This window comes from Poromitra crassiceps (assembly GCF_964638095.1).
Source record: "Poromitra crassiceps genome assembly, chromosome: 6".
NCBI lineage: Eukaryota > Metazoa > Chordata > Actinopteri > Beryciformes > Melamphaidae > Poromitra > Poromitra crassiceps.
In genome coordinates, this window is record NC_139627.1 from 5,206,543 (window position 1) to 5,231,307 (window position 24,765).

Genomic DNA, 24,765 nt, shown 5'->3' on the forward strand with positions numbered 1-24,765 from the left:
AGTAGAAAGCTCTCTGGGGAGAGAGAGGAAAGGCTGCATGCCAACTCTGTGAGCAAAGACTGACTAAATGGCCAATTAGTGATTGTGTGCTCTGCTTCCAACCGGTATCAAAACCAGTCAAAATAATGGATGTAAACTATGAAATGCACCTCACACATTACCGCACATTAGGCCTGTAGAGCCTGTGTGAAAACAAATGGAACACAATAAACAAATAGCCTAGGCCTAGGTGGTTGTGCAAAACCACAATAACTTATTTATTTCTCTAAAGGCCCACATATGGACCACTAATTGGCTTTGAACAGATTAGGGGTTCTATTAGCAGCTTTACTTTTACATTTGAAGATGTTATCAGGGTAATTGTCCATATTCAGCAGCTGGGAGGAGACCATGGGGCAGACAGCTGGCCTGGGAACGCCTCGGGATGCCACAGTCAGAGCTGATGTGGCCAGGGAAAGGGAAGTTTGGGGCCCCCTGCTAATAATAATAATAATAATAATAATAATAATAATAATAATAATAATAATAATAATAATAATAATAATAATTTAATAATAATAATTAAAAAACAATTAACACTTTCCCTGAGTCTCTTGAAATCTTGAGATTTTGGCCTGGATCTTAAGAGCACAAGGCTGCATGTTTAGCTATATACTGTAGGCCTATTATAGAGTGTAGTAGATTTAGGCCCATTTTAATTTTGCACCATTCTGTGGATCTGATTTCTGGAGTTATTATAGTCTCACAATCACAGTTCAGTCAATCCTAGTTTGAACTAGCCTATATGCCCTAGGAGAGATTTACAGTGATTTCAGACTGCTTCTGTTCATACTGTACCAAAACATCCATGATTTGATTTTTTAAATTGACAGTGAATAATGTACAATCAGCACATAGAGAATACATTTACAGATATATGAAAGAAAAAAAGTTACAAATAAAAAATAACAGGATTACAAAATATACATCAGCTAGGTTTCAGGGGGAGTTTCATAATGTTTCAAAAGCATATTAATATTCACTTCCAATAAAGGCAAAAAAAAAATCTAAATAAATAAATAAATAAATAAATAAATAAATAAACATGATTTTTCTTTTACATACATGATTTGACCAGTCTGTTCCTTGGCAACCATGACGTCACTGCCCTCGCCAATCGAGGAACTCGTTCGTGTATCGCGAGATTACCACATTTAGCTAGGTTAGCTAGCTGGACCGCAAAAAGCTTGATTGTCTCCCTGCATTTTGCAGTTTTTCACCATCTAAATCACTAAACAAACTTCGCGTTACTGTTTGTTTGTCTCATCACGCCTGTAAGAAAGGAAAATCGTCGGACTGTGGGTTTGCACGGTGAGTTGTGTACGTTAGAAACACAGCCAGCTACGCTAACTAGCTAGAGCTGCCTTTAGCCTAAACTGGGTTTGTTTTGGAACGCTCAGTAACGTTACATTCCAGGATAATTTCCTAGCTCAGTTAGCTTTGTAACAGCGCAGAAATATCGTATCTGTGTTTTTTATATTATTTGGGGCATTTTTGTCATTAGTGTGGATCGTCTTAGTCTGCGTTCTTTTCCTAATATTTTTATACGCTTGTACATGTAGGTACAAATTGTGACCAAGCTGTGTCAGTCTTGCTCACGTTTCGTTTGTTTCATTGCCAATGAAATTTCCACTTTACAGGATCCCAATGATGAGTTATGCCGACAAGCCAGAAGACATCACGAAAGATGAGTGGATGGACAAATTGAACAATGTTCATATTCAGAGGGCGGACATGAATCGACTCATCATGAATTACCTGGTGACAGGTGAGCCATCAGGCCCTAGAATGGAGTCATGAGTATAGTGGCTGTAAGATAAGATACTTTTAGATACAGAGTTGTTGTACAGTGTAAAAATAAATTAATTCATTGGAGAATTATCCTTAATCTCGTTGTCTCTGTTTGCTTCTCTTTAACTTGTTTCAAGAGGGGTTTAAGGAGGCTGCAGAGAAATTCCGGATGGAGTCTGGGATTGAGCCGAGTGTGGATCTGGACTCTCTGGATGAAAGGATAAAGATCAGAGAGATGATCCTGAAGGGGCAGATACAGGAAGCAATTGCACTCATCAACAGCCTACACCCAGAGCTGCTGGACACCAATCGATACTTGTATTTCCACCTGCAGGTAAGTTTGAGCAGAGCCTTATATAGACGTCGCTGACTTTTTTGAGTATGCACTCCAGGAAACTAGTTAGTGCTAGTTTTGTTGAATGATGTTTGTCAGCTTGGATGTAATAAAACATTCGATGAACCTTCAACTCGACCATTTCATTTCCCTCCTGCAGCAGCAACACTTGATTGAGTTAATCAGGCTAAGGGAGACTGAGTCAGCACTGGAGTTTGCCCAGACACAGTTGGCAGAGCAGGGAGAGGAGAGTCGGGAGTGTCTGACAGAGATGGAGAGAACGCTCGCCCTGCTGGCCTTCGACAACCCGGAGGAGTCGCCTTTTGGAGATCTGCTCAACATGATGCAGCGGCAGAAGGTAGGCTGTTTATGGAGCCATATTCAATTCAAACTTTATTTCAGACACAAGCGCAGGTCCATATAAAACAATACAAGACATAAAATACATAAAGATACATTATAAATGCATAAGGACAACACTAAAATAAATACAAGGCATCATAAAACATAGAGGCTCTTTCGCCAATGTCGCCACAAAGGAGAATAGAACCTGGTGTTGCTTAAGGCAGGATTGGTTAAGGCCACAATAACCCTGTTCACAGAGGCATCTAATCGACACATAAATCTGTACATGACATTTCTAAAAAGTGCATTTATGAAATCCTGTTTTATTTTTTTCAAAATTCAGTTTTATTTTTTCACGAATTCTGTTTTTTCCATTTTAATTTTAATTTAGGGGTTAGGAGCGATATTTTTTTCTTTTTTTGACGACTTGGCTCTCTCAGACATGTTTCTCAAGGTGAAAACTAAGTTGTGAGGTGCAGTAAGGGTCCCACACAAGGCCGACCCCCCTCTCAAAACACCCCAATCAAAAACTGAATCATTTCTCTAGGCCTATTTTACAATTATGAAATCATTGAGGGTTACTACGATAATTAGATCTACTTCTTATTTTGATAATTAGGCCAACTTTTATCAATTTCAGCCAAATTATGGAAAATTCTGCAATATTCCATCTTTTACAGTTGATTCCATTTTTATTACCAAATTCCATGATTCTGTCAGTTTTTTCAGTTTTGCAGAAATCATATGGCCCTAGCTGTTTATTAGCTGAGTTCATGCCTGCAGACAGTGACAGAAGGTTGTGTGTGGTGTGTGACTGCCTGTATGCAAATTCATTCATTTGAACTGCAACACACATGTTGATATACAGGTGTGGAGTGAGGTGAACCAGGCCGTGCTGGACTATGAAAACAGGGAGTCGACGCCCAAGCTTGCGAAACTGCTGAAGTTACTCCTGTGGGCGCAGAATGAGCTGGACCAGAAGAAGGTTAAATATCCTAAAATGACTGACCTTAGCAAGGGCACCATTGAGGACCCCAAGTGAAGATAGCAAAGACAAGAACAACCACTTTTCACATCCCCTTAATTTATGATCAGTCAGTGACTGTGTGATAACCAGGTAACATATATATGTATAAACAAATGATACATTGTTTTTTTTTTTCCTGTTGAATTCATGAGAGGGAAGACTTAATACATTGTGCAAACTGTAAATTGCTGTTTTTGCAAAGTGACACCAATGATGTAGTTCAAACATCGATCCTCAATTTATAGATACATCTCGGAGACAACAAAGTCAATTGCTGGTTTATATTTTGTCTTTCTGAGGCCTGAGCCAGTATTATTATTATTATTATTATTATTTATTGTTCCCCACCATTAGTTTGTCAGAATGAGAGTCAATGCTCTAAATAAGCACTACTGATACTGTAGAATGTGTCAGGATGGAGGGGAATATAAAAGTAATGGTTCAAAATCTAGATCAGAAAACACACGATTCCTATTTTTTTCAATATTTCAGATATGTTCAGATTTCGAAGGACCCTACAGGACTGTGGGTGTCGTTTGTTTCAAATCAGAAATTAGTTTGAAACCTAAACCTCTTACTCAGTAATTCAAATGTCATTATTTTTAATGGAGATATACATATTAATCTAATACTATTTTTAGATTGGAAATGTTATTTAGTGTAATATTTGGGGATTTGCAATAGAATCAACCACTTGCTTTGTACACACCTGAAAATGTGATTGTACTTTTACAATCTGTCTTTACATTCCCCTCTGTCTTTGAACGATAGGTGATGGTCTGCCTTGTAATTTTATCATTTCACTTTGTGTGTGTTTGGGAGGGTGAAACAGGTACTGATGGTTGAAATCGTCTTGAAACTATATAACAGAGCCACCGTTGTGTTAAATCCATTCAGACTGGGACTCGTTCTTTTGTTCAGGTTTTCTTCCAATTGATAACAATGATCAAAAGCTTTGGAAATCTGAATCTGGATGGGCATTATTGTAAAGGATCATAGCATTTTGCCATACGACTAGTGTTAGTATTTTCACTTTGCTGCATGTAAGTGTATTTCTTTTTTTGCTTGTTTATTTTGTTTGGGGTTTTTTATTATTTTTTTATTTTTTATCTTTTGAAAACTTGCTGCTAGTTGTCCATCCTCCATTTCCTTTAAGGTTATGTCTTTGTAGATATTGGCAACGAATATTGAGACCCAGAGAGCTCACATCCCTTTTATTATTGAAAGTTTTTAAGATCAAATTTGCAATTATTGAAATAAAACTTTTGTGAACCATATAAACTTTTGTGTTTGTTTTGTAGGTGTGTGTGTGTGTGAGTAGGCCTATGCGATTTGGCCTTTAAGGTTCAGCACGACACGTATGCACCCAGTAGTAGTAAGCCGAAAGACCACTTGAAACACCTGCAAATCACAACAAGGTGTTCTTGTTGAATGTTGCCCCAACAAGTTCTACCAGTCTGACTCGCCCCGAGGATATCCAGGAATCATAGCTTAGGCATCCGACTCGATGGGAGAGTCACACAGAGAAACAGAGGCAAGACCAGTGTGCGCTTGCTGAATGGCTGACAAGCAAGAGTGTAGAAATGCGATTGATGGTTTGTTGCTCGATCAGAAGGTTTTCACAACAAATTATTCTACTGGACAGGAGGCAGAAGGTCAAAATCTGTGGACAAGGTGAGTTTGCCAAGGAGACCATACTATCATTTCAAAGCTTGTTTGTGTGTGTGTGTGTGTTCTAATAAGCTTATTCCAAATTCTGACACAACATGAAGTAAAAGCTCCCACTCTCTTGTAACAGACCACAGGTACGGATATGGACGCCGATGCTGTTTTTGGGCACTTGCCTCCTCTACTGTGTATCGATTTTAACCCCCCACCCCTAATATTTACTGTAACCCTATTTTCAAAATGCGTTGCTGAACAGATCCAGTTAAGAGTTTTAGCTTAAGGGAAGTAAATGATCAGGATTGACTTCTCTAAATGTCTCTTTGTTGTGTCAGCACCTGGGCGGCCACCCCCCTGTGTGTGTGTGTGTGTGTGTGTGTGTGTGTGTGTGTGTGTGTGTGTGTGTGTGTGTGTGTGTGTGTGTGTGTGTGTGTGTGTGTGTGTGTGTGTGTGTGTGTGTGTGTGTGTGTGTGTGTGTGTGTGTGTGTGTGTGTGTGTGTGTGTGTGTGTGTGTGTGTGTGTGTGTGTGTGTGTGTGTGTGTGTGTGTGCGTGCGCGCGTGCGTGTGTGTGTGTGTTCTAATAAGCTTATTCCAAATTCTGACACAACATGAAGTAAAAGCTCCCACTCTCTTGTAACAGACCGCAGGTACGGATATGGACGCCGATGCTGTTTTTGGGCACTTGCCTCCTCTACTGTGCCAGGATGGCCATGCCAATCTGCGCCGTCTCGATGGCAAACACATTTGATTGGAGTAAGACGGAGACGGGGCTGGTCCTGGGTGGATTCTTCTGGGGTTACTGCTTCACACAGATCCTGGGAGGGCACGTCAGTGACAAGTAAGGAATCGAGTTGGTTGACTTCACATGGCCTTACTTTCATAGCAAATTTACTAGGGGTGGGAATCACCAGATGCCCACGATACGATACTAAAACGATACTTGAGTCACGATACGATAGTATTGCGATATTGCCGATATTGCGATATATTGAATATTGCGATATTCCGATATATTGCGATTTCTTACTTTTTCAACTGCAAATGATGTCACCAAAGGAATACTTTGTCAACGTCTGGTTTATAATAAGAACAATTTTTAAGTCTGTACATCTGACTTCAACCATTTTATTGCAGCAACATTGTCAAGTAGACAGACCAACAACTTTCATAAAGTCATGTCATAGTTGCATGCACCTGACAAACTGAACTGTTTGTTACAGTCTACTTACAGTCCACCTTAACTGGATGTGTGTGTGGACTACTGTACTTAGGTAGTTTTTGAACAATGCAACTTCACTTGCACAAAACATCTTGTGCAGCCCATTCAGTAACTGGGGAATTTGTAAATTACTGTTATGACAAAACTGTTACTGTTAAAACAAAATGAAAATATGCTACCGTTTGTTTACTGCTGGCCTTGGAACTAAAGTTTATAGTAGCCCAGTGGCCTGGCATGGCCTGCAATTTTTTTTTTTTTTTTTTTTTTTTTTTGCAATATCGATACAATATCGTCAGGCAAAATATCGCGATACTATGGTGTATCGATTTTTCCCCCCACCCCTAATATTTACTGTAACCCTATTTTCAAAATGCGTTGCTGAACAGATCCAGTTAAAGAGTTTTAGCTTAAGGGAAGTAAATGATCAGGATTGACTTCTCTAAATGTCTCTTGTTGTGTCAGAGTGGGAGGAGAGCGCGTCCTGTTCCTCTCCACAGCCTCCTGGGCTGCTGTCACCGCGGCTACGCCCCTCCTGGCACACCTGGGCGGCCACCCCCTCGCTCTCATGACTGTGGCCAGGATCCTAATGGGGCTGTTACAGGGTGAGTACTGCACTGTTGTTACAGGGTGAGTACTGCACCTGCTGTAGTATTGACATAACTGCTGCAATAACAGAGATCGCTGCTCTAGTGCGAGTGTATAAAGTGTATTTACGTTGACTCATCTCTGATCTTGACAGATCTCATCTCTTCTAGGTGTTCACTATCCTTCTCTGGCAAGCCTTTGCTCACAGCGTGTAGTGGAAGGGGAGAGAAGTCGTTTGATGAGTGTCATGAACAGCGGTTCCTATCTTGGGTATGTCGTGCACGTACACACACACACACACACACACACGCACACACACACACACACACAGTCTTTGGTGACACTTTTATCGTGCTCTTTCAGAACCCTGTTGATGGGCGGGCTGGGGTCCCTCGTGTTGAAGTGGTACGGCTGGGAGTGTGTGTTCTACTGCACTGGCTTCCTGTCTGCACTCTGGGCCTTCGCTGTGTGGCAGCTTTTACTCAAAGGTACCTGCATTGCAGTCAGTGGTTTCTCCCTGCTGGAACCTGTAACGTGCACGTGACTCTGAGCAGAGTATGGGAAGAGTTAAATGGGCCCCTGCTATCAAAAAGAACCAGTGTTGGGCAAGTTACTTTCAAAATGTAATATACTACATATTACTAGTTACTTTCATTTTAAAGTAATAACTTACTTTACAAAATTACGGTCTGTGTAGAGTAACTCGTTACTTATTACATGACTTTTGCATTACTTTCACCAAAACAACAGCAGCAGCAAAATGATGAGAATGAATCGCTATCCTGGAAAATAATTTCAACCGCCTTGAAGTCAGCGCAAACCGTCCAAAATTCTAAATGTTATCCTTTTCCTTTGTTATTGTGATCTATAGTGGTTATTTGCATAAAAACACACAATTTGAGTAGGAAAGAATTGTGTCTTTATTCAAATAGTGCTTTGATCAAAACATTTTAACTAAATGAATTTGTAACTTGTGTTACTTGACAAAGTAACTGGTATAATATTAGACAAATCCTATTGGTAATAAGTTATATTACTGAGTTACTGCTAAAAGTAATATATTACATGCAATATGTTACTTTTGTAATGAGTTGCCCCCAACACTGAAAACAACACACAACAACACACCCCTAGCCTCCAAACTGCACTGCTATATGTCGTCTGTTACATTATCTCTTATGGGATGCATCATCCGATATGATGTGATGTGCGTTGTGTGGTCTAGGTCATGTGATGTGATGTGCGTTGTGTGGTCTAGGTCATGTGATGTGATGTGCGTTGTGTGGTCTAGGTCATGTGATGTGATGTGCGTTGTGTGGTCTAGGTCATGTGATGTGATGTGCGTTGTGTGGTCTAGGTGATGTGATGCCGAAGCAGGTTCTGTCCAGTAGTGGTCCACAGTGGAGTTGTTTGTCACGGATGCGCTGGCTGAGACTTCTGAAGAAGCCGCCTGTCTGGTACTGCTCATGTCTTCAAAGCTGTCACTATACCAGTGCATGTGTTTGTGTCAGTCTATCCATCTAACTCTCCCTCTCTCTCTCTCTCTCTCTCTCTCTCTCTCTCTCTCTCTCTCTCTGTCTCTCTGTCTCTCTCTCTCTCTCTCTCTCTCATCTTTCCTCAAAGTGCCATGGTGTTCGCTCACATGTGTGCGTCCAGCGGTTCAACCACGTTGCTGTCATGGCTGCCATCATTCTTCGAAGATACATTTCCGCATGCCCTGGTATTCATGTACTCCATAGCTATTTCCCAATTGGTCAATCTATCATTTGCGTCATCTAAATCACGTGGTTCTCAAACCTTTTCCACGTCAAGGACCCCCAGGGGTCCTTGAAGGGGTTCCATGGGGTCCCCAGGAAAAAGACTAATCATTTATTTTCACTAGAATTTTGTCCAACACAATGACAGAACGTATGACTGTGTTGGTCATGGGCTTCATACACTTTCTGTAATAAAACATCCAAAATAGTCATACATTCTATCATTGTGTTACTTATGTGGAATTCCAGTGGCAATACATTATTACCTGTTTTTGGGCTGGGGACCCCCTGGAAAAACCCTCTCAAGGACCCCTGGGGTTCCCCGGACCCCACTTTGAGAACCACTGATCTACATCATTGAAATACCACATGCAAAAACACACACTGCAACATATCCTCCCTATACTGTGTATATATACTATCTATCTATACTGTGTATATACTATGTATCTATACTGTGTATCTATACTGTGTATGCTGTATTTATCCTGTGTATGCTGTATTTGGCCAACCTGCCTCTGCTTTCAGGGATGGGTGTATAACGTGGTTCCGTGGTTAGTCGCAATCCCATCTGTACTCTGTGGAGGATATCTTTCAGATTTCCTCATCAATCAAGGTATTGTGTCTGTCATTGAGATTTTATTTTGGTGTCTATTTTGACATCAGTTATTGACACAATAATGCTTAAGTAGCAGTTTAGCTACACGTTTACGTCTGTTTTCTTTCTCCAGGATATGGTGTAGCAACTGTGAGAAAGATAAATCAGGTAAATGTGGAGAACTGTTGTAAACTACGTATCCCTATTATGCCATTTCAATCAGGAGAGACTAGAGACCAAAGGATGAATAAAGTGATATTTATTACAATAAAGTGAATAATTTACGACAGAAAGAATGATGAGAATAAAGTATTGTTATTACCGGTAGTCTTTGGCGGTTAGACACCGCAGGGAGATCTTGAGAGAGCTGCACCAGCCCAGATCAGCATCCAGATAAATCCCCCTGCAGTGTTTAGATACTGGTGGTGCTGGTGATCTCCTTCTGAGACTCATGATGAGACTCTTCCGACTGAAGAATCAGATAGGTCTGCGATGACCGGGAGGAGAAGGGGAGGAGGAGGGTGCGAGCCTGACAGCAGCGGTGATTGAGAGGCTGAATGAGACAGAAACAAGCATATTTAAGTTTATTGAAGTTTATTGAAGTTTATTGAAAATTTCTGGTACAGGACTAGTCCTCTACACCAGACTCACACTCAGTACAAAAATAAAAAGAAGTCACGTTGTAATATACATTTAAAAAACAATACAACACAACAACATATAACATACATTAAAACAAAGTACCAGAGCCAAATACGTGGTCTCATAATAGAATCAACAGCCTGCCCTATAGTTATACAAGAAATCCTTTGTTAACCAATGTTTATCTAATCTGTTTTTGAACGTGTTAACTGAAGGGGCCTGCACCACCTCGTCTGGAAGTTCATTCCATTCTCTTACAGCACGAACTGTAAAAAAGTTTTTCCTCCTTTCAGAGCGACAGTTTGTTGGAAATAGCTTCAGGGAATTCCCTCTTAACACATATTTATTTTTCCAAAAATGGATAATAGGCTCGGCTGTGAAATCATATATTTTATGAACAAGTTTGTATACCTCGATCATGTCGCCTCTATGTCTCCTGTATACTAGAGTTGGTAATTGTAAGTATCTTAACCTCTCTTCGTATGATTTCTCATCCAGAAATTAAGGAACCCGTCTCCAAGCAATTGGCTTACGACTGGGTTGAGGAGCAATGTGATAGGCTTACACTGGAGGTGTGTGGGGTGAGAGGTGATGAGAGCAGTGATGTGACACTATGCTATTGGTTAACAGAGACTGGGCGGCAACCCGCTGATTGATCATTGAAACCCGGAAATTGACAGCTTATTATGATCTTGTGAGTAGATTGAAGAGTGGAGATATAAAGTGAATTAAGGAAGTGTAAAAGATATTATAGTCTTCCTGGCTTGAACTTACGTTGAGAACTACATATTCATTGTTTGTGCCAAGTGGTGAAGATATGCAGTGACAGTGTTGTCTTGATTGGGTGGTCAACATGTTCACACTGGAATGTTTTCTCCAGCCGGTTTCGAACATGTAATCACAGGCCAAAAACCCTCCTACCACAAAGGTATGTTGGATCACTGTTGCACTATAGGCTATCAATCTCTGCCCGCAGAAAGAGCTTAGCTGATATTCTAAACCGGTGGTTCCTATACTGGGGTATGCATACCCCTAGGGGTACTTGAGAGAAAGGAGAAATGGACAAATGTAATCAATCTTGAAAATAAATGAAATGTTCAAATAAATCTGCTCACGAGGAACTAATTGCAACTCTTTCACTCAATTTTCTTATTTTTTAATATTATATTCTTCAAAAGGTGGGTCATTCATTTATTGCATCACATGCTATAGTTTTCTCTTGCCGTTTTCTAAGCAAAATGTTGTAGTTGGGTAAAGGCAGTACTGGATTCAGAAATAATAATAATAATAATAATAATAATAATAATAATAATAATAATAAAGGTAATAATAATAATAATAATAAAAAAATTGAAATCAGGGAAAAGGTGGTACTGAAGCCAGAAAAGTTTTAGGACTTTTTTTTTTTAAACTATCTGAATAATCGATTGTCTCTCTCTCTCTCCCTTGTCAGTTCCTCTCCATGGGTGTCATGAGTATGTTTATCCTGCTCCTGTCTCAAGCCGTCACGTTCTCCTCCGCTCTGGCCCTTGTTTCTACTGCAAATAGTCTCCACACTTTCGCCACCAGGTGTGTCAGTCAGGAATGTGTGCAGTGTGCCTGATCCTGCTGAAACTGGGTCAACTCCTGAGTACTATTGTATCTGCCAAAGAGACTCAGAACGTGAGACTCAAGCCTTTCATTCTCTAGTCTGAGTTTCAGACAAGCGCCCGCGAATTCCACTGCGGGCTCCGTTCAAAGCGGCCCTACTTTTTCATACATCTAGCAATCACACACACACACAAAACAGTACTTGCCTTAAACCCACGGTTGTTGTCCGTCGAAACGGGCTAATGTTATTGTTAAGTTCATTTTATTTTTATGTGTTAGCTACATAGCAAGAGAACTCGCATCGCATTTATTTACTATGATGTCCCTGTTTTCAGAGCAGAATTGTTTTTTGGAGCACAGACCGTTTCTGTATCCGCCGGGTCTGCAACTGCCGTATTCGCTTTTTACCGGATGACCAGGGTTTGGCCCCAGACTATTCCAACGGGGAAACAGCGCCCTCTCTGTTGCGTCTATTGGTGGAAACCCGGAATTACACACTCGGAAGAACAGAAATTACAAGCTCTGGTATGACAAAAAAACCAACTTGGTATTAAAAACTATGCAATATTTAAGAACACGAATAGACCGTTTTTGATGGAAAACAACCATGGGTTTTAAGGAAAGTTGTGTGTGTGTGTTTGAAAGAAAACACTTTAGGTCCAAAAAAACCCCAAAGTAGGCCACTGGAGCACACGGATCCTTTTTGAAAAACTTTATTGATTGTGTGTGTGTGTGTGTGTGTGTGTGTGTGTGTGTGTGTGTGTGTGTGTGTGTGTGTGTGTGTGTGTGTGTGTGTGTGTGTGCGCGCGCGCGCGCGATTGCGACTGCGACGTATGAAAAAGTAGGGCCATTTTGAATGGAACCCGCAGTGGAATTCGTGTCTCACGTTGAGGCTTCCAAATACCCGATCTGTCTAGGACTTACCTCCTTGGCTTCCTCTTCTTTAGACCTGTTCTTATTTTTGTATAGTGTTGCTCAATGTTAAGTAGATGTAAGGCTTAACTTTTTAAATAACCTTTTTAGGCGGTGCCTATGTAATGAGTATCAATAGCTAACTTGAACATCCCTGTGTGAATGTTTCAGCGGTGTGACTATGAATGTACAGGATCTCGCCCCATCCTGTGCTGGAGCGCTCTTTGGTGAGTCTATCAGCTTGTTTTGTTTACATTATTTAATTACATTTAAATTTCAACAAATTGGTTCTTTATCAATTAGTCACTTTTGTTGACAGATATTTAATCAGTCTTTTTTTTTTTTTACAACAGGCTTTATGAACATGTGTGGTGCTTTCTCAGGTATGTATCAGAGATGTTTATTGGTGTTCTAAAAAGCCAGGGAGTGTTGTAAAATAAGCCGTGTTAAAGTTGTGTGAACTGTCGCAGTTCTTAAAATGAAGTGAATTTAGTCAACAGCACAGCCGGCTAGAGTGAGACACTCAGGGCTGGCTCCATAGCGTCCATTTATAAAGTTACACCCAGTAAGCCATTTGTTTACCAACACTGATCCGTTGTATTGTAGCTTGCAATTGGAAGAATACAGATAATAGTTTTAAAGCAGATGCAATGTTTCTTTGACTGGCCAAGACAGAGGCCAGTCAAGAGAGAGGAGCTGTTATCACATTACTCCTGAATAGGAAAGACCTCAATGACAGATTTTTAAAAAATCACTTATTTGTACATTATGTTCTAACTAGTAGCAGAGTGAATGTTGTGTCTGTGAGGTCATAGGTTTGGCAGGATTGAGCAAGATATACTGTATAGAGGAGAGCAACTGTGCAGTTTTACAGTCTATGTGTGAGTTTGCTAGATAGTTAAATTTCACAACAGGGAGGCAGCAAAAACTAACTGTAGTGTATCGGAACAGTTTATACCTCTTCATTGTTATTACAGACTCTTATCTCATATGACTATGTCCTCTGGTGTGTTTCACAGGGCTAGTGCTGGTCTATGTCTCTGGCTACCTGATTGAGGTCACCTTGTCGTGGGCCACAGTTTTCTCCCTCATCACCCTAATAAATGTCACGGGCCTTGGATTCTTCCTGGTCTTTGGAGATGCCCGTCGTGTCGACCTGGAAGACTACAGCCAAGTCACTCTGATTTGACCCGGACTGTTTGAAGCGAGCATCAGTCTGCATCTGGCTGATTTGTGAAACTGAACCTCAAAAAAAGACCTTGACTTAGGGCAAAACATATTTATTAATGTTATTTATTTATCTGTATATGTTTTACAGAGTATTACAATTAGTATTTTAAATGTTGCTGTTTTTTTTTAAATATATATGCTCATTTTGTTAAGTATTATCAAACTTGGATGACATTTTTTATGTTTGTGATATGTTTGTGATATATTAAAATTATTTATGGCAAAGCTTTAATATTTTAATAGTAGATTTATTTTTAAAATGTTGAATCTAGCTGTTTGATCTCTTAAAATGCAATGTCCAAATCTTAAAACTGTGCTGAAGTAAAAATGGTATTCCCATTTTGATTATATTGCCATTGAAAGCACTTGAGAGCCAAGTTAAACAAGTAAATACAATCAAAGCCAAAGTTATTCTCTCAACAGCTGGGTAATTTAAAATTTGAGTTGGCCGTCTAGATTAATCATATGTCAACATATCTCAGAAACAGACACAATACATGTACATGGGAATGTAATCCCCATCACTATAATTTAATAAACTAATATACGTAGGCAGGCCTACTTTTAGCCTATAAATGCCCTGGAGAAGCCAAGGCTGTCTCCCGGCAATTTGCACCCAAACACCAGAGGGCGACACAATGACATCCCTCCTCATGTAGGCGAGTTACCTGTACATTGGTTTCTGGAAAATAAAATCTAAGTAACCATCTAGATTTAAATAGCTTAATGAGTTCAGCCTGAGAGGCAGAGTAAATAGCCTATCGAGCGCGATGTAGCCTATAGTACAATGCATTTAAATGTGCAGGCTCTAGCCTTCCAAAGCCAGTTTTAAATGTAGCTATTTAAGTGCTAATAATGGATAATAAATTAATAGTATCAGAATGTTCTAACTGTCCCACTAGGTTGCAGCGTTCTATCCAGGTCAGAGGTCAAGCTCAGACACAGAGCAGTCAGCCTGGAGGTGTTATTTTATGTATTTCTGGATGATTTGATGAACGCTTGAAAGGCACTGAATATAGCCTAACCTTGCAAGGCCGCTGGATTCGCGCGAGATCATGAGATCAATCATCAAAAACCATCTGGTACAGTAGGTTATAGGCCTATTGTAAAAATGAATTAACTCGTTCAATCAGTAGGCTACCATCCGTTTTCCAAAGGTCACTAGCACAAAATAACCTATTGGGATCATGAATATGCTGCGGATAGTCTGTTTTGACGGGTTGGAGCGTGACTGCAGAGTAACCCGTGATTTCTTGAAGTGAATTACTGATAGGCAAAGTAAACACGTGCAACGGTATGACTGACTTTGATGTTATGATCCGATAACAGCCTATGTGTTTTATCGGGTTGCCTGCCCTATTTTACAACGGTCTGCAACGTGACTCAGCCAATCAGAGCTGAGAACCATTTTACAAATATAGCCCGTGTTGACAGAGCGAACCCCCGCAGGCTTGATCTGATGTGCCGCGGGTCCAGCATCAGCACCATGGACAGCGATAGTCCACGATAGCCTGTTAACAGATAGGCTACGCGTAGAGAGACGTGTCAGCAGCAGATCCAGTGGGGCAACGCTATACGTTATTATAACATTATAAAAAGGTATTGGAAAAATCCGTTTGTCAATAGGGGGAGGGGGTGTGATCGCGAATAACGGATCCGCGTCATGACGTTATTCCTGCAGCCTATGAGGACGGGGTATAAATGCCAGACGCAAATCTGGATGGGTAGACCATTGCTGTAGAGACATGTTTAATAAGAAGAGAGAGGAATAGCCCGTTAGGTGTAATGGCGATGACAGAATAGCAGCCTACATAAAAAAGCGTATCATCAGTTAAACCATGTCCCGCTGCGGCTGGACCAGCCTGGACTGATGGAGCGTCTCTCCGGGCACAAAGCCTATTATAGCAGCAGGCCCGCCTGGCGCACCGTGCGGCTGGAAAGACACCGGTGATAGGACGGTGAAGAAGTGTATTGTTTGGCCTGTTTGTTCATCTCATGGATGCTTCTGCTTAAGAAGATGTAGCCTAGCCTAGGCTATAAGGCAGGCGGATCTTTCAGCTGAGGACTGGCAGCAGACTTGAAGATCATCAGATGCTGTGCTTCGGAATGAAAGGCTTGCAGTTGCACGAGTTGGGGCGGGATTGGAGAAAGTGGACAATTAATTATGGCGTTATTTCTAGCGCACATGATGAGGAGCTTCAGCTGCATGATGCGATTCAATCTGAGGACAAGGACAAACGCATTGTCTGATGCGGCGGACTGAGCTTATGCGTCCTATCTGCACCGTTGCATCAAATGGGCTATTCTGGGCAATGAAGTAATGCTGGATAGTCTTGTATAAAAACGTATTATGTGTGTTTAGGGTAAATGTATGGTTACAGTGCGAAAAGAAGTGTGTAGTAGATAGTCTGGCAAGCGAGACTAATGTATGGCAAACAAGGTCAAATGTTAGTGCTAGCCTGCCCAGTTCGAGTTTAGGCCTACAGTGTGATTTGGATTTTGTTGTGTGTGTTTGCGAGCATCATCCTGATGGGTAATGTTCATTAGAACAGGATTGTCACTCCTCGTGTTCACGGCGGACCTTGATTTATTAGCAATACAATTAAGGCACGCGGTGAATGCCAAGAGAGAAATCCACGTCCTGCATCATTCATAAAAATGACGGATTTAAAAAGCTGCAGTGAGGAGAGACCGTGCTGAAAGAACTGCATGTGCTCAAAGACTTTTCTTTAACAGCTCACGACCACTTTTTGATGAAAATTGTATTATTAGTCATACTATCTTTACTGTGCTTATTATGGAACATTATGTCACCTCGAAGCATATGCAAGTCATCCATACAAACAGGCTATTAGATAAATGTATATCCATGTGTCAGTGGCCTCTTCATTTAATGCAATTAAGTTGAAAGGTTTCCCCTTTGTCTCTAAGTTTACTTAGGCTATTATTAACGCCCCCCCCCCCCCCCCAAAAAAACCCCCTTCCTACTCATTTTAGATGTTCAAAATGTCACTTTCTCCAGATGTTGATTATGTAATGATTTGTTGGGAGTGTTCAGTATGATGTAATCAGAGTGGATGGCAAGTAGGCTAAAACTGTAGGCCTATACAGCCAATTTCACTATTTTGATTCAAGATATTCTTTACAAGACTGATATTGTATGATAAATGACAGTATGTAAGCTGGGTGCTTAAATATAAGGATTCCAAAACTGTACCTTGTGAACAGTAAAACCAGGATAACAATATTTCACAAAGGAATCTAAAGCAGAGATCCTGTGTAGAAGCCAGCAGCACAGCTGGTGACAAAACATGAGTTAATCATACACACAATGTTGTAGCAAAGTAGGCTAAATAGAAAAAACACAAAAAACAGATAAGTATACCTTTAATAATGACCATGATCAAATCTAAGAATGTGATAGTGACCTTTTGATACAATGTATATTTAATTCAGGGGTGACTTAAAATTTTTCTTAAATTTTCTATATTCCAATAGCATTATATAACTCTTGATTGCTCAAATAATCATACTCCCTCTCTTTTGTCTTTCACTCTCGCATACGGACACACACACACGATACAGCAAGCAATTCCAAAAAAGAAAAGTCACATACATATACCATATAGACTATTCTCTGGGATTTTCATACACTTGACAATAAATCAGTAACAATAATGCTAAGGTTAAACATTTGAGGCGTTCTCAGTTAGCATTGCCAGTACATTAAAGCTTAATTTTTCTGAGGATGACGTGGAAGGGTTATAGCAATGAAAATATCAACATTTTAATGATGTTAAGAAAGGACAAGGAAGGAAAACAGAGTGACAGGCCTGGCTTGATTTTAAAAGCAGTACATGCTACATTGTCCCCAGAATTTCATAAACAGAGACCCCTGTTGGAATGGCAGGGAACAGGAAAATAAAAGCTACTGTTAAACTTATGATTAAAACCAACAAGGAACATACAACAGACAACATAAAGCAATTTTTTGTTAGATAAGACCCTGAACTCAAAAACAGTATTATTTTGCATTTCCATCCCATAAATAAGAGAGGGACCACCTTTAGGAGCGCGTGATCTCAACACTTTTCCCTGAATCTCTCGCTGAAAAAACTTTGAGGTACTGTAAATATCTTATTTCATTTACACCATCGCTGGAAAGAAATGTTAAGGCTCCACATGTTCCCCCCCATCTTAATGTTACTTTCCAAATCAGTGGTGAGCCAAGTGATCAATTATTCAAAAGAATTGTCTAACATTTATGCTTTCTAACATCACAATCTTTCATGATTATTTCTATGCATACAGAAACTTTCAGCGTAGACATTCCTCCACCAAGTTATAAGATGACCCTTACATGGATAAAAAGGGGCATTGTAGAAGGTATTTCTTCTGATAATACAAAATACAACTGGCCACATACAGATAGCAGACATTTTGTCAATAAAGTGTTGTTCACTCTTAAGAATAACCAATACAAGCACTTAACATTTCTCCAACACACAAACCACAAGGTGAACAGTCACTGAATATCAGCAGCATGTTTGTCAAGAGATTTTCAAAAGAGACGTGCAGATATTTGTTACTTATAATTAGTTAAGAATGCAGGTTTTGGGGTAGCAATAAAGATTTATAAGGATAAAAAAAAATTGAGGGAAAAAAAAAGAAGAGAAAAACGATATTGAAGCGATCTGATTGGTGGAACTGGCTTCATCCCTGCACACACATCTAGACTGGGAACCAGGAGCAAGGTGGCTCAAAGTTTTCACGTGGGCCAAAGTCACCAAAATTAAATAGAAAAAAATATTAGTTTTCAATTTATTTATGTCCTCTTGTCTTCTTTTTAAATCTAAATTTCATTATGTCCATCCAAGCACAAGGGTTGATCAAGCTTTAAGAAGCAGTCTTCTACTGTTTACTTCGATTCTGACGATCCTGAATTGAGGGGGGGTAAAATGGGAGGGAAATTAGAAATTAGATTTCTGATCAATCAATGTAACATGACTGACATCTGCTAGAATAATATGTCATCTGAGGAATACAGAAGGCCTCTACATATACAGCACATGATGTTCAATTCAATTACAAAGCGATTATTCAAGAGAAAGACTCAGAAAGAAATAATGAAGAGAACATTCTTTACCTGATCAAGACGGGGTCGGCTTTGTATTGGAGCAGGCTCATAGCTCTGTTGGGCAAATGACATGCAAAACCTTAATATAATGTTGTCTAACAAATCTAACCACTTCAGTTATGATACAACAATATTCAAATCTTCCATGAGCAAAACCACAAACATTTACATAAAAAAATGATGAAATGTTGTAAAAACAAACTGTAGAGACTGAACTGAACAAAAATCCTGTATTCATTTAATAAAGTTCAATTCATTCTACGATCATTGTGTTTAATAATTACCTTTCTCACCACCTCCTCCTCCTCCTGCTTCTTCTCGTAGTGGGAGAAGTCGTCAAAGATGGAGGTGGTGTGTTTGTAGGTGGCGATGATCTTGAGCACCTGCTTGGCCTTCTCCAGAGGAACCTCCTGAGTGTCGCGCGAGTTGGTCACCGGCTTGTTGTCATTGTTCTCCAGGCGGATGTGGCGCAGTTGGCTATTGGGCACGTCCTTAACAAACAACCAATTCACATCAAACTTGCCCTTCCACTTGTCCTGTGCCCAAACGCCGGCGCTGGTGCCGTAGTCCACGGGCGAGCGCATCTCCGCCACGCCGCAGAAATGGCCGCTGCCGTTGACGCTGAACAGCAAGTAGACGGGACCTTTAGAGTTCATCGCTCTGAAGGCCGAGTCCAGGCGCTTGTTGCCGTGCTCCGTGCTACACCAGATGGAGTACTTGATGGAGCGGTGGATGTCGTCCTCGGAGTAGCTCTTGATGATGAACACGCGGCCGTTCTTCAGGTTCCAGTCAAACTCCTTGGGGTTGTAGCTGTGGCCGGCCCGGAGCTTGTCCAGCACGGGGTGGGACTCCATTCCCGGCCCCGGGGGGGCGCCCCCGCCGCCTCCGTTTCCGACGCCCCCGCCGTTGGGGGAACCGCCGCTGTCCAAGCCACCGTAGCCCGGGTTGCGGTTGCGCGGGGCGACCCAGCGGGTCTGGGGCGGCGGGGCAGAGTTGTGGTTCTGGTATGACTGGGGAGGAGGACCCATGGTCATCTGCTGCACGAGGGACTGGGCGGACTGAATGGACTGCTGGGGGGGAGGGGGGAGACTGTGGGAAAGGTGAGCGTGAGAGTGGAGCTGCTGCGCCTGGTGGTGCTGGTGGTGGTGGGGGGGCAAAGGAGGGGCCACCTTCATAGTCCCCTTGTTGTCCCACGTGTCGATGTCCATGCTGTGTTTAATAGGCGGCGGGGGCATCACTCCTCCACCCATGGGCATGCCAGGCTTGGTCTTGGTCTTTAGCTGCTGCATCTTGGCAGGTTTACTGGCGATAGCAGCCCACGATGTAGGCTTCGGAGGGGGCATTCCGATTGGCGTGCCGCCGTTGCCCGTGGCCACGGCGGCGGCTACATTGCCGCCGCCGCCGCCGATCACGGAGCCCATACTCTTCACACCCGAACCACTTCCTGTCACATGATCCCCACCTAATTTGAGGCCCAGCATGCCCTGCTCTAGGCTGTTCATACCCGGAGCCTTGCTCAAGGTGTCACTGTGGAAGCCCGTTTGGCCGTCGGGGACCAGCGTGCCTCCGAGAGAGCTGGGCGGGTAGCTGTAGCTGCCCCCATAGGCTGAGCTCTGAGTCTGCTGGCCCTGAGAGCCACTGGTGCCCCAGGCTGAGAAGGCGGGGTTCTCGGGGAAAAAGTTGAACCTGTGAGGGTAGATGCTGCTGCCGAGCCCCCCCGGCTGTCCAAACACCGTGTCGTGCATAAAGTGATGGTCTCCGTTGCTGAGGGGGGCGTAGGGTGTCAGGTAGGGAATGGGTGGGTCGCCTCCTGTAGACCAAGGAGCCTCACTGAGAGGGTAGGGGAATCCAATGGAGGGGGCATAGTAGCTGGACAGGTAAGGGTCCGTCATTGATTGATAGCTGTTATTCTGAAAGTAAAGAAATAAACAAAAACAACTGAGTTCACCTCTTATATCAAAAAGACAAGAGTTAAATAGAGAGATTAATAATAATAATAATGAAAAAAAATCCATCACAAAGACACCACCGAGCTATGATGACCCACCTGATTGGACTGGCCAGTGAGATAGGGCTCGAAGTCGTTGTCATGCACTGCATCCTTCTGGTGGAGGGAACCATTCTGCACTGAAACTGGAAAGGCTGTAACGAGGTCAAATCGTTATCAAAGCTGCACACAAGAAAATAACTTATTGACACAATTCCATAACCCTATTACGCTAATGTATCTGAATTCTACGGGCTGCAATAACATCACGACAGATTGCTCTTGTATCAACTCTATCACGATGCAGTTTACACTGACTATGTTTACATGCACACAATATCCCACTATTATTCCGAAAATTACAATATTCTGAATTTGATAAGGGTCATGTAAACGGCATATTCCAGTTGCATTTTCACGAATTTGGCCTTTTTCCGAATTTAGCATTTTCTGATTAAGACATGTGGGTTATTCCAGTATTATTCGTGTTTTAGGAGGATTCTTTGATCATGTATACAGCGCATTCAGAATATGCGTCTCAATCAGGGTTTTTACCGCAGTTTGCGATGCATGTTGCCTGTTTGAGGTCAGCTGATGTGTGCTAGAAAGCGCTAGAAGAGGTGATATAATCATAATCTATCATCTCTGGCATGCGAAAAGAAAAGCCCACGTTTCTGATCGGGAGGAAATGAGAAACATGTTGATTTAAAGAGAGCTATTTAAAGAGACCACTGAAGTCCAAAATGTTTGCGAGGTGAAGACCTGGTCCACTGGAGTGAATGAGACGACACAATAACGCAACTCTCATAAATGACTCTGGCCCAACGTACTAGCCTACTTTTTTTATGAAAGACTTGGATGCGCAAATATCGCAACGCCAAACTTTTCAGCAGCAAGCTCCTGAAATGGACCAAGTGATGCTGGTAAGAATAGAGTCAGTGCTGCTGTGTTTATTCTCAACAGAAAAACTCTGCTGTTTCTACCTGCATCTTTCTCTCTCTCTCCCCCTCCCTGTCGGGGAGGGCGAGCTACAGCTGCATGTAAACGGGAATATTAGTGGATTATTAATTTAGTCCGAATATTGTCATTTTCCGAATATGGGCAAAAAAATTGAATAATGTGTGCATGTAAACGTAGTCACTGTTACATAATGCATGCAGAACAATAGGATGTCCCCATTCAGAGATAAGCAACCACAAGTGTCATAAGAACTGACTGCATCCTTATAAATCTGTGTGCTCTCTATTCAGTGACATGTGGACTGAACCAATAACAGGATATGGAGAGAGAGAGAGAGAGAGAGAGAGAGAGAGAAATAAGTGTGCAACAAGAGTGCCAAATTATTCTGTCTACTGAATAAAAAAAAACTTCAGAAGGGCTCCATAACCTTTTGAGGTATCCATTGTTTTCAACTGATGGATGGACACATGCATATGAGTAGCAAAGTATGATTAATGTTGCATTAATCTCAAACTTCCATACAACAGCTAATCGAAAAAGCATGTGAAAGAAAATATTGAGGGCTTGGAGCCAGAGGGGCAAACGTAGGTTTTTGGACAACTTTATCGGGGGGGGAGGACGTAACTTTGATCAGCTATTGTATTGTAAATATATTTTGATAATGATACTGTCATCATCTCATAAATTAACAAATAAAGATATATATATAGTACTACTAAATAGATCTCAAGAGCTTTTGCGTAATATACATCTCATTTTCGCCCAAAATGCCAGTTAAGAAATAATATCACTGATAAATACTAAACAGATTTATTGGAAAGTACATGAACACCATGGAATATGCATAAGGCTACTGAATGGGGGCAGTGCATAATCAAATTACAACCTGTTTCTCTTACCTTTACTAGCATCTTGTCCTTTCGATGACTTGGAAGTCGAAGTAAACATGAAAGTTGGAATGCATGAGAGGAGAGAAAAAAGGATAACTTGCATGGGCTATATGCATCATAATCAAAGCATCACGCATTATTCTACATTGACATTTTCAAGTGACTTGTCGATTTCAACCGACTACTCTTTAAAACAACGAATGTTAATGTTAGAGATTGAACGTTGCAAACCGAGACATGACAAGCTAACGACGCTGGGCTGTTGTGTGAGATCTATGCCAACGTCTGCCAGGCTATCCACAGTCTGTGGCCCAGGCCTCGGTTGCCATCCTGTAAAGCAGCTTCCTCCTAGCTAACCTATCCACCGAGTTCGCCAACTAGCTAGCTAGCTGGTTTGCTAGCCTTGCAGTGGTGGGGCATCGCATCGTTTTCAGTTTGGGCTGAACAAACAGCCGCTTCCCTGGGAAAATACGGGGCCGAAGTTGCGCGTTTCATCTCGCTGCTTACCTGAGGGTCAATACTTGCGGCAGACATCATTCATCAACCAGGTGTTATATCAGACTGAAGCCTCGACAAGACGTGTTGCCACCAAAACTACGTTTGCTTCGGGTGCTGCTGGATCTGCTAGCTAGCGGAGCTCTTTCCTTGCTACGCGTTTAGTTTGCTACAGTTAGCAGCAGCTGTCGGCTAGCTCGCCAGTCCCCAGTCCGGTCCGATCGCACTACAGCTCGGTTCTGACACTTTCCCTGGTCGTGGCTCGGATCCAGCTGAGGTGAAGCCCTGGTGGCACCGAGCGGTCCCCTGTCAGCATTAATCCAGCGGGGTTTCAGTCTTTCACCGCTAACTTCACTTCCAGCTCCAGCTTCGGTGGACCTTCGGTGGCCCTGTTCAGCACAGCTTCATCCGGGGTCTAGTGGACGGAAATGACGTAAGTGACGTAGAGACAGCGAGGGACGCGTCCACGGCTACCTAGCAGCAAAAAACATCCACGAGCAAAATACGCACATTTCTATTGTGGGCTTTCACGATTAAAAACCTCAATATTATTGCCTACATAATTATTATCATATCCAGTCAGAAAGCTGTAACTGTGACACCTGTGACACCTGACTTTTTATGTGGTTCTCAAAGTGGGATCCGATCTGGGGGACCTCCAGGGTTCCTTGAAGGGGAATAATCTATTTCCACTAATTCATTCCATCCATAAGTAACACAATGACAGAATGACTTGGTCATGGGCTTCATACACTTTCTGTAATAAAACAAAGCAAAGCAATGAATCATATGGGGGACCCTGAGAGAAAATGTGGTCTAATTTGTCTCCATTTAGGGGTCCTTTTACTCTATGTAACGTTAGACTATTACAGCATATTTGTGTTTTTGTGTGTGTGTATTTTTGTTTTCTCTATAAAAAACAACAACAACAACAATAATCAGCCAAACTGATTTATCAATGTCTGGGATACAACTGGAGCAGAAAGTGTTGGGTATAGATTAAGCGGTTTTCCCTATAGTCTTTCTCATAATGAAATGCTCAGCAACACTGCATGGTTGGGCTGTATTGTATACATTTTATTTAATTGAATTGCATCATACACAACCGTGAATGGTCACCTAACAACAGGCATGAATAATTTAAACATTTTACAAGACATCAGAAAGAATAATTTCTTTACCGACAATTTCAACTAACTTTTCTTTCCGATAGTTTTACTTCTATTCTATTCTTCTTCTATTTACTTCAGAGTGCTAAAAGGTTAATTTATAGCTGTAACTCTCTCCCTCACTCTCTCTCTCTCTCTCTCACACACACACACACACACACACACACACACACACACACACACACACACACACACACACACACACACACACACACACACACACACACACACACACACACACACACACTCACTCACTCACTCACTCACTCTCTCAAAAATATTAAGTACACTTTTTTATACAGTGTTTATGTAATAATGATTATGTAATTAATCATATCAGTGATAAAAATGTCTCTCCTTGAGGACAGGACACATAGTGACTTATGACAGTAT

General features: G+C 41.6%; 3 protein-coding genes across 3 annotated transcripts; 2 read left to right on the forward strand and 1 right to left on the reverse strand.

The window, feature by feature from the left end:
* Positions 1 to 1,201: 1,201 nt before the first annotated feature.
* LOC310778633 (glucose-induced degradation protein 8-B homolog) lies at positions 1,202 to 4,757 on the forward strand. The gene is made up of 5 exons (XM_083639118.1): positions 1,202 to 1,350; positions 1,680 to 1,807; positions 1,968 to 2,164; positions 2,325 to 2,522; positions 3,378 to 4,757. The coding sequence occupies exons 2-5, from the start codon at positions 1,687 to 1,689 to the stop codon at positions 3,549 to 3,551; spliced, it is 690 nt and encodes a 229-aa protein (XP_083495244.1). The 5' UTR covers positions 1,202 to 1,350; positions 1,680 to 1,686; the 3' UTR covers positions 3,552 to 4,757.
* A 300-nt stretch (positions 4,758 to 5,057) lies between these two features.
* On the forward strand, positions 5,058 to 13,960 carry LOC310778627 (voltage-gated purine nucleotide uniporter SLC17A9-like). Its single transcript, XM_083639112.1, has 13 exons — positions 5,058 to 5,210; positions 5,842 to 6,039; positions 6,883 to 7,022; positions 7,176 to 7,275; positions 7,369 to 7,493; positions 8,363 to 8,462; positions 8,629 to 8,725; positions 9,291 to 9,378; positions 9,494 to 9,528; positions 11,456 to 11,571; positions 12,676 to 12,731; positions 12,858 to 12,887; positions 13,524 to 13,960. The coding sequence occupies exons 1-13, from the start codon at positions 5,095 to 5,097 to the stop codon at positions 13,691 to 13,693; spliced, it is 1,371 nt and encodes a 456-aa protein (XP_083495238.1). The 5' UTR covers positions 5,058 to 5,094; the 3' UTR covers positions 13,694 to 13,960.
* Positions 13,961 to 17,119: 3,159 nt separating this feature from the next.
* On the reverse strand, positions 17,120 to 23,588 carry LOC310778622 (YTH domain-containing family protein 1-like). The gene is made up of 6 exons (XM_083639106.1): positions 23,216 to 23,588; positions 22,718 to 22,745; positions 20,919 to 21,013; positions 19,156 to 20,781; positions 18,881 to 18,925; positions 17,120 to 18,672 (listed from the first exon to the last, which is right to left on the reverse strand). Exons 1-6 carry the CDS (start codon positions 23,243 to 23,245, stop codon positions 18,646 to 18,648), a joined length of 1,851 nt encoding a protein of 616 aa, XP_083495232.1. The 5' UTR covers positions 23,246 to 23,588; the 3' UTR covers positions 17,120 to 18,645.
* Between the last annotated feature and the right edge of the window lie 1,177 nt (positions 23,589 to 24,765).